This window comes from Teleopsis dalmanni, chromosome 1, assembly GCF_002237135.1.
Source record: "Teleopsis dalmanni isolate 2A chromosome 1, ASM223713v2, whole genome shotgun sequence".
Classification (NCBI taxonomy): domain Eukaryota; kingdom Metazoa; phylum Arthropoda; class Insecta; order Diptera; family Diopsidae; genus Teleopsis; species Teleopsis dalmanni.
The window spans coordinates 112916484-112926547 of record NC_051846.1 but is presented as its reverse complement, the minus strand read 5'-3'; the positions used below and the strand labels follow the sequence as shown (position 1 = coordinate 112926547).

Sequence of the window (10064 nt, the reverse complement as noted above, 5' to 3'; positions counted from 1 at the left end):
GTTCACATACTTTCCAACTGCACATGAGCCCTCGTATTCATCCTAAGGAAACGTAGCATTTATCAATCAATTCCAGTCTAAGGTCACGCAGAAGCAGAACTGAAACCATCAAGCACTACTTTTTAATGGCTTAGAGCTGAATATGATTTCTAGTTGTTCAAAAACCTTGGTTATAACTTTGTACCAGTTTCATTATCTGAAACACTGCCTGTTTTCTAAATCTTACGTTAAGAGACAACGTAGAACGAACTTAGCCTAAGAGAAAAGTGCAGAAGAAGAAACTAAAATACATAACAAAAATAAATCAAATTTTTTATTTATTATTGTCATTTATATGTAATATAAATTAAGGACTAATAACAAAAAGCAAGTGGGCTTAAAATTTACTAAACAGTGTTGGCAGACAGATTCATATTTGTGATAATAAAAACACAGCATAATATAAAATTTTGTAAAATTAAACTAAAATTTTAATTAAATTTATTGATAAAATTTTAGGTTATTAATTAAATTTTAATTTAATATATTGCAATTATAAAATTAAACTTAATGTTTAAAATTCAAATATAAATTTGTGTTTCTTTTCCCAATTACCAACACTGTTTATATTTAATGTTAGCAACTTTATTTATTATTGTTTATTTAATTACAAATAGTTTGATCGTAACACATATAGGTGCTCTCATTAATTAAATATATAAATGCACAATAGATGTGGGCACTAAATTAAAAAAAAAATTAAAGCACACAAGTTGATTTTTTTAATTGAAAATTTATGTAAATGTATAAAGAAGTTAAATTAAAATAAAAGAAAATATTGTCGGAAAATGTTATATGCAACATAAATATTAATTTGAGCCTTCCTTTTGCATATTTCGGAGCAAATAAAGAAAAAATTAAATGAAAATTAAATGGGTTTACCTCTTGTGCGGGTACAGCATAGTTGCCTTGGATGGTATATGCTTGCCCATTAGCTAAAATGACTGGTCCAGTTACTTGCGGTTTTGGTCTGTATGGTATAGTGGCACCTCTTGGTGGAGACTGCAGCAAATTACAATACACAAAATCAAATGAAAAAAATGTGAAAACTGATTAAAAACTTCAACACATATACTAATGAAAGAATATACAAACCTCCAACATAACAAGACAGATCTGATAGATACATTGGGTTATTTGCTCAGCAGTGCCACTTAAAGTGACGGCACGCTCTGTTGAGTTTGGCAACATTTCGCTGGCAACTTGTATAGAACAGTTTGTTGTCTGGCGTATTTCTTTAATTTTTGAACCACTCTTGCCTATTCAATTTGAATATAAAAAGAGAATTTTATTTTATTTATACACGTTGAGAAAAATTTTTTATGTAGGTTTACCAATTAATGATCCACATTGACTGGCGGGTACAATTAAACGAATTGGAATTTGAGTTTTTCCACCTTTGCCTACATCATTAAATTGTGAACACCACTAAAATTAAAGAAATTTATAAAATAAAATAAAACAAATTAAAAAAGATTTTTAGTCTTACCTCCTCAAATTTCTTTGTAATGAGGGTAAATGCTGAAAAGATCGCACTGGTTGTTCCGGACACCGTTACAATACGTTCAGGACAGGAGCCATCAGAAATATTAATTTTGGCACCCGACTAAATTGAGGAATAATTAAATTTAAAAATTTTAGAATATATTTGAATAAACTTAGAATATAGAAACCTTACCTCTTCACGAAATCTGTTTACGATCTCACCCTTCTTGCCAATAATACTGCCAACTTCCTACAAATAAAGTAATTATCAAACATTAGTTCATGTATTACAAATATTAACTGTATAACTAGTCATATAAAATTAGAAAATAAAAAAAGATATATTACAGTTATAATCGTCAATTTTTTGAAAGAAATAAATATATCAAACACAACACAGTTTAAATATTTAGATATGATCCATTTGTGATTTTCCGCCCCCATCGCTTATATAAAACAGGTACTCTACGAGTATTAAAAGAATTTATATTTCGTCAGGAGATAATTTCTTTCTTAGAATTTAAAATAAAACTATAGAAACTAAAACTGGTAGTCATCGCCCTCCATCAGGGAGCTTTGTGGCACCTTGATAATTTCATCATTGACACTGTATATATCAATGATGATACACTGTATAGTGAAAATAAATCAAGTGGATAACTTATTCAGGTTTACAGATTATTTTATTTTAGAATTGACTGTCTAGAAGTACAAACTTTTTCCTACATTCAGATTGTATAATTGTTCAATAGAACGGATATCATTGTTTTGATTACGTTTGAAGTTATAGAACATATAAAATAATTTTAATACCAATTGTTTTCAATCGATATTATTTGATGAAATCTAAAATTTCTGTTATTATTTAAACTTTGTGAAGAACTTACAAAAAAATCTAACAATAATTTTGAGTCAAGGTAAATAACGATAAATGAATATTAAAAATCATATATATATCTGTATATATGAGTATAATATAAGTACATATGTTGGCAAAAACTCATAATTCATATGTTATGAATACATATAAAATGTTAAAATGATTTGGCATTTTTAATTAGTATTGAAAACATATTTGTTTTTAACCAAAATTTGTAGAATGGAATTATTTTATCTTAAAATAAGTTATATCTTTAAACAAAAAAATAAAAATTTTACTTGTAACTTTTATCAAAAAAAAAACATTCTAGAATTAGTTAGCAATTTTATTCTATTTCATATTTGACCTATTCACACCACTAGAAAAAACTAAAGTGTTTGTTGAAATATTTATTAAATATATATATATATCACGGTATATATATACGGTTATCAGAGTGAGTTATTACTTTTAGTTTATTTTGTTATGTGCTTTAGACCAATGAGTTTTGAAAACTTTTAGTAATTTTTTATTATTGGTTACGTCAATTTTTTGACTTACATCGGTAGTTACCATTTAAGTCTATAACATAAATTATAAAAGTATTTTAACAAAATGACCAAATCATTAATGAGTAATAATTTTAATAATAATATTAATTAAACATATAGCTTAAATAGCATACAAATACAAAAACACTTCATTTTCAATTATTTTCTGATACTAATTTTAAGTATAATATAAGTATAATATAAGTATAATATAATATAAATATTCAAAAAAAAATTGTAACTTTTGTCATATTATTTTTTTTTGTCAATTTTAATATAAAAAAGAATATATTTTGAACAAAAACAAAAATATAAAACTAATGGGCTGTCGTTAATCGGAATTTCACAAACTCAGCTTTGAAAACATAAACAAATACTAAGTATAATGGAATTATAAACTCAGCTTTTACAAACACAGCATTGAAAATATAAACAAATTCTAAGAATAATGGAATTATAATATAATGAAACTGTTTAATAATATAGATTTTCGCAAATAATCCACCAATTTCTTTCTAAATGATATGAACTCAAAACTAACCATTCAACAGAGAGTAATGTAGGGTTTCCAAAATAATTTTTATTTTTACCAACAATATTTAAAAAACTATCATTTATTAGTGTTTTGACTCCCAACGAGTTCTTGTAATCGAAAAATTACATATGCAAAATGCTATATAATGCTAATAATTTATTTCATTTTATCGGGACTATAGAAATCATAATAAAGATAAATGCAGTGTTCAGATTACAGCGAACGTTACAGCAAATAAATTAATTTTCGGATTTTCCAGAGCGTAACTTTACTTATAAGCTGTAGAAAGTTTCTTAAAATGATATATAAATAGTTATATGTTATAGTACATTCACACTGTCTCATTTAGATACTTGCTCATTTATATTAATGAGTGAATGTTCACATTATAATGAGCTCATTTATGAAGCTGATAGACCTTTTATAAACTTTTATATATTAATTACATATTCCATTAATAGAAACAAAGATTTTATTAAATACTTAATTCCTCAGTGTGTTTATTTAGAACTTAGCTGTTATTTGTTTACATTTTACATATTAAACATATGGTACATATTTCAAATTTAAGTAATTTCCCTTATGGGAAATTTAAAGATTGCATTCGACATTTTACGCTGATTTTTCACTGAGCAGCTTTATTGGTAATGAGCTCATTTATATGAAAGCACTTTCTATGGTAAATCATCCTGATTAGTAGCTATAATGAGTAAAATCTTCTAAATGAGACAGTGTGAATGTGCTATTACTGTTATAGATGCATTATTGTACAAATATCTACAATAGCTAATGCGTATATTCAAAATCTACGAATCTATCAAATTTTTATGTATGATATAAATATCAATATTTTAAAATCTTAATTTTTTATGCAATATTAAGATATTAAAAAACCAACGATAGAAGAAAGATTTAAGAGAAGCTGTTATAATTTCAGTGCTTGCTCGCCTTTTAACCAAGAATTATAGTTTCTGTTATGGAATTCTGTTATTTTTTTTTTGCAACATCTGCAGTTTGCGTTTATTAAACAAAAACATAATTTAAATCACTATTTTCCCACAAAGTGCAGTAGAATATTATTAAAAAACAAAAAAAAAAACAAATGAAAAAAAAAATAGTAGAATGAGATAAGTATATTTAATCATTTCAGTGGTGCAAAAAATGCACACTGAGTTCATTGAAGTGTCTTTAGTTCCTGAGTAGCAACGCATTTCAGAATATGTTTTCGTAGAGAGACGCAATATTGGATCCGCTACATGTGTTACATTATTTATTGGTGCACTTCTTTTTAGGAAAGTAAATTTTTATGAAATAAAATACTTTTGTATATAAAAGAAATACATATTCTGATTTTAATTTGCAGACAATAGCGTCGCGACGTTGTCTACATGAGAAACATTAAGAAGTTTCACACTAATTTATAGTAAGTAAAGTACATACAAGCGCTTCACCAACATTACAACTCGTATTCGCCCCTTCCACGCCGAAAGCCTCAACTTAAATTAACATTCAATACCATACAAAACAGACAATTTGGTTCTAATTTTTATTTGTTAATTTAATTTATTCATGTACGTACAATACTTAAGTTAATTATTTATAGGCGAATGCAGTTTGCATTTCGATCCAACTTCGACGTTGTTGACCGCATCGTCGAAACTAGCGCTAGCGCTAAGGTGTCATTCTTCTCGGTCTTCAACTAATTAAAATTGCATGATTATTTTCGTTTCAGAATCTAAAAAAATGTTCATTTGCATTATTATCGTATATTTCACAGATTCGTATTTGGGCTCTTCTGGGCTGGTTGTTGCGTTGCATCAGTTAATTTTATTTAAAAATATGCACTGCACAGACAGACAACGTGATCAATTATAGTGCACTTCATTTTCTCAATGCTAATTTTCAAATTTTAGATAATAAATTTTGTTTTTGCACAATTTTTAAAAATACGTACTTTGCAATAATTTGTTGAAATATTCTGGCAATAGTTTATTTATCTGTTGCAGATTAAAAAACCAATATTGTTTATGAAATAATAAAATTATATAAAGTGTAGGATTCATGTTAACCTTAAAGTGAAGAAATTTACAGAGAATCTGTATCAGAAACACTTAAAGCGATAATAAATTTTTAAGTACAAAATATTTACAAAAACATTTTAGTTTCGCTTATTTATTTTCTTTTAATTTTAAATAAAATCTTTTGTTTGCTTTTAAAATTTATGAAGCACAGAAACTGCTTAATATCTGGAGAGTAAATATTTGGCAATACCGTGACATCAAACTCATTTTATTTACTTGATAATGAAGTGCGAAAAAAACACAATTTTATATAGATGAACACTTATTTAATGTTATTTAAAGAATACACAAATTGTTATCTAACTATAGTAATCTCCTAATAAAATTTAGTGAATTTATCGAATTGACTTAAGAAATTCGCAAAAAAATTTTTACTTGTAATTATATTTGAAGATCTCAACACTGTCAAAATGATTTTAGTAAATTACTTAATTGTTATTCTCTTCATTAGAATAAGACATTTTCGAATTAATTTTTAATTTTTTCTTAAAGGAAGTATTATAAATTTTTAATATCTATTGATACAATAGAGGTAGGGTATTCACAATCTCGCGTAATAAGTTTCAGAACGGAGTAACATAATAAAAATTACCAACAACAACAACATTCATACGATGTACTTGCCTTTTGTTGTTGGTGTTACCATGTTATTTGAATACCGACCTCGTTATACAAGATTGTGAAGAGATTACGTAGAGCCCTAATATAAAACGTAGAGTAAGTTCTGATAAAAAATAATGTCTAACTTATGATTTAATTAAATTTAGATCAATATATGCTGACAAAATGAATGAAGTTTAATATTATTATGCTATCAATAACATCTCAAATTATCCCCAATAACTCCAGCTCATACCAATGATGCAAAAAAAAATTTAAAACATTGCTACTTATATTTCTTCAATACATTGGGATATACATTCACAAAATACTTCTTATAAGTAACGACAAACGATTGTCTATATCTTTTATAACAAGATTTCAGATGAAAATAATAAGTTACAAAAAAAAACAATTTCACTTTAATTGGAAAAATTCAAATTTCAAAAATATAAACTTGTATACAGGAAAATTTAATTTTCTTATCAGTATTTGAAACACTTACTCAACTATCTCCCAATTTATGGGTCTTAGCTTTATGTGGAATTCTGAAAGCTTCGCCAAATTCCCTACATATTGCAGTTATAAGCTCTTAGTTTAATGAAACTTTCGAAACAACCTTTGTTGTGTACTAAACTCTTGTTGGGGGTTTGAGAAGATCTGGAATATGAATATCACGAAAAGGCTGCTTGTTGCACACCAATTTATAGTATATTTCATTGCTTCTAGATGGTTCTTAAGCTGTGTGAACAGTCTGTCAGTTTAAAAGTTTGCAGTAATAAAGCGAGTTTATTTCGTTGATGATTTCTTTTGCACCCTTTAAAACACTATGCGATTTCTTGACTTGAACTCGCTTCGGATTTAATGAGCCGGGTTAACACCACTACTTATTAGCATCTTATTTTGATATAAGATCATGGTGCAACTACCAAGCCTCATACAGAATACATTAAAATATCTGCAGTTGTAATTGTAGTAGCAATTATTGTTGATGTTTTGTTCTAGTTCCGCGTAAAACTTGACGGAAGAGATTCAGTATGTTAAATGTACAAATGTTAATTTATAAGAATTGAGATGAATGTAATATAATAACAGGTTGGGAAAAGGAAAACACAAATCTTTTTCCTTTAAAGAGTCAGATCCAATTATCAATTACAACATATGGTTTGTTTAAAGTTGGATAACTTTCGTGATTATGACGTTCTTGTTAATGTATCCTTATCAAGGAAATATATATTAAAGAATCTTTTATAAAGCAAAATAGTACTCAAAATTAACTTATTTTACATTCTTCATTACTTTTTTATTATAATGAATAAACTGTTTATTAAGTTTATTAAGCCACTTATAATGCATTAGTAGAGATTATATAAATCTAATAGATTTAAAGATATTTATTTGCCAGTTTTTCTGTCTGTCTATATTCAAATCAAGGTCTAAATTTTTGTACTAATCTTTTAATTGCATTCAACATAAGCTATTTGTAATTTAAGAAGGAGTTCAAGTCAGCAAAGGAAAGAAATTCTTTACATATATAATAATTTTCAGAATTAAATTTATATATTTAGATATGTTTGGGATTCTTAAAATTTTTTTATAAATTAAGTTAAACATAAATCCCCCTAATTTATGTAAGGTTGAACAATATATAAAAGTTTTGTTACATATTATTTGGGTGAAGAGTATTGAAGCTTTTTTCTTGTTAATAACATAAAAAAACTGTTAAATTTTTTGGATTGTTTATATTCTCCATATCATTGAATGAAAATTCTAGTAAAGAAAATTTATGTAAAAAATTCAAACGATTTATAATTTGTTTTGTAAATTGTATTCATTTATCTAATAAATATCTATTATTAAAACCACTATATAACAAAAATATAATAATAACAATAAACGTACTGAACCATTTGTGACTCGAAAACAAAGCACAGAAAAAACCTAGCTCTCTAGTGATATAAGAGTAAAAATTTTCAATTAATGTTTTATTTATTGTCTAAAGTAGTTTTTAGAGGGCCAGTTTACTTAAGTGGTTGAAATATCAATAAATATTAAAATAATAATTTCACTTTAACAAGATTGTTATATAATTAAAAAAAATATATATATATTTATATATAAAAAAACTAAAAAATGGTTTGCGAACGATTATGATTTTATTTAAACTGAACGGATTATTAAAACTTTATCTGCAAAAAATTAATGCTAAAATGCAAAAAGCGCGTAAAAATGTAATTGCATATGCAAATGAAAGATATAAAAATTCTCCGACATTAAAAATTAATGAATTTTTATAAATATAATTTAAATAATTATCAAAGGAAACATAAAGTGAATAAACAGGAAAAACTGCCATTTATTGTTTGCTGTCGTGATTTTTATGCAGAATTGCGGTTTTGGTTAAAAAAATTATTGGCTTTTGTGGGTGAATAAGGAATTTAACAGTGTAAATATAAGTATAATATTAGATTTGATTGATTCCAATTCCAATTTTCCAATTCTTTTTTTTTTTTTATTAAAAGTATAAATTATAACCAAAACGTTGCAGAAGCAGATGATGATATTTAAAAACTGATTTTATTGGCGCCATTTCGATTTCCAAGCCACACCGATTGCACCATATATTTTAATGCAGTTACATAATTTAAGTAACTTTTACCTCTACGATATATATCGACATATCTTACTTCTCAAAATATTGATGTTTAATTATGAATATACATTGAATATACTAACAAAAATAAAATACGCTCGCCATCTACTACCAATTTTATACTGAATTTTATATTGAATACACAAAAAGAGATTAAAAAAAAATATTTAGATGAAGCGTTTTTAAAGCCCAATATCTCGAGAAGCAAGCTTCATTGACATATGTCATATGTACTCAAAAAATTTGATCGAATTATTTTCATTAAAATCTTTTATCAAAAAGGCGAATCGGGGAATCGTTCTCGTGCTATTTTATTTTTTATATATGTGAATAAATTTATTTTTGGAAGAATATTAAGAAAAAAATTCTTTCTAATGAAGAAAATTAAATGGGATTTAAAGAATAATTGCATGAAAAAATTATATATGGCTCCATATTTCTTATTTTTTAACGCCATTATAAGATTGTCAAAAACAGTTTTATGAATTATTATTGCAATAATAATGTCATTTGAAATAAATTTTATTAGAATTGCAATACATTACGGTTTCTATAAAAATATTTATCTATAAACATACATCGACAGGTGGAAAATGTGTTTAGCTGCTTTAGGTGCCGGTGCCGTTGCCCTGTGGGCTATATATTTTAATATAAATTATTTTACATGAAGTAGAAAAATTGGCAAATAGCAAAATAATATATGTAAAATAAAATACGTTTATAAGAACACATACAAATTTTAACAAGACGCACATTCCTCCACTCACCGTGTCGACCACGGTGACGACTAAGACAGCCTTACGAAAATCGTACTTTTTGGCATAATTTCAAAAAATGCAATTTAAAAATACATCGAATCACAATCAGAAAATATAATAAAAACAACTTAGTAGCTAATTTTCTATCAATTTATCAATCCGATTGATCAATGTCCTAATTGCACTGAAATTGCAATCAAGGAAAACAACATTTTGTACTTTTAACTGTATTTTGTCATACCTTCTAATTGATTGCTATGATTAACCAGGAAATTTTGACTCATAAACTATTTCAGTTTTCTTTTTTTTTTTTTGAAGTACAATTGAATTATATACACTTTTTATTTTGTGTATGTAAAATAAAATTCTGTTATACTTAATTTGAGATAAATTAAATATAAATAAAGAATAACAAAAGGTAAATATTATGAATAGCCTCTCATTCGTGATTTTATACAATCACTATTTTATATTGTATATAATATTACATATCCATAGTAAAA

The 10064-nt window shown here is 25.9% G+C and overlaps 1 protein-coding gene across 1 annotated transcript; it reads right to left on the bottom strand.

The window, feature by feature from the left end:
• Positions 1–9: 9 nt before the first annotated feature.
• On the bottom strand, positions 10–2959 carry LOC119665587 (poly(rC)-binding protein 3-like). The gene is made up of 7 exons (XM_038074813.1): positions 2945–2959; positions 1718–1774; positions 1529–1645; positions 1374–1467; positions 1135–1298; positions 922–1041; positions 10–281 (listed from the first exon to the last, which is right to left on the bottom strand). The coding sequence occupies exons 1-7, from the start codon at positions 2957–2959 to the stop codon at positions 228–230; spliced, it is 621 nt and encodes a 206-aa protein (XP_037930741.1). The 3' UTR covers positions 10–227.
• Positions 2960–10064: the final 7105 nt, after the last annotated feature.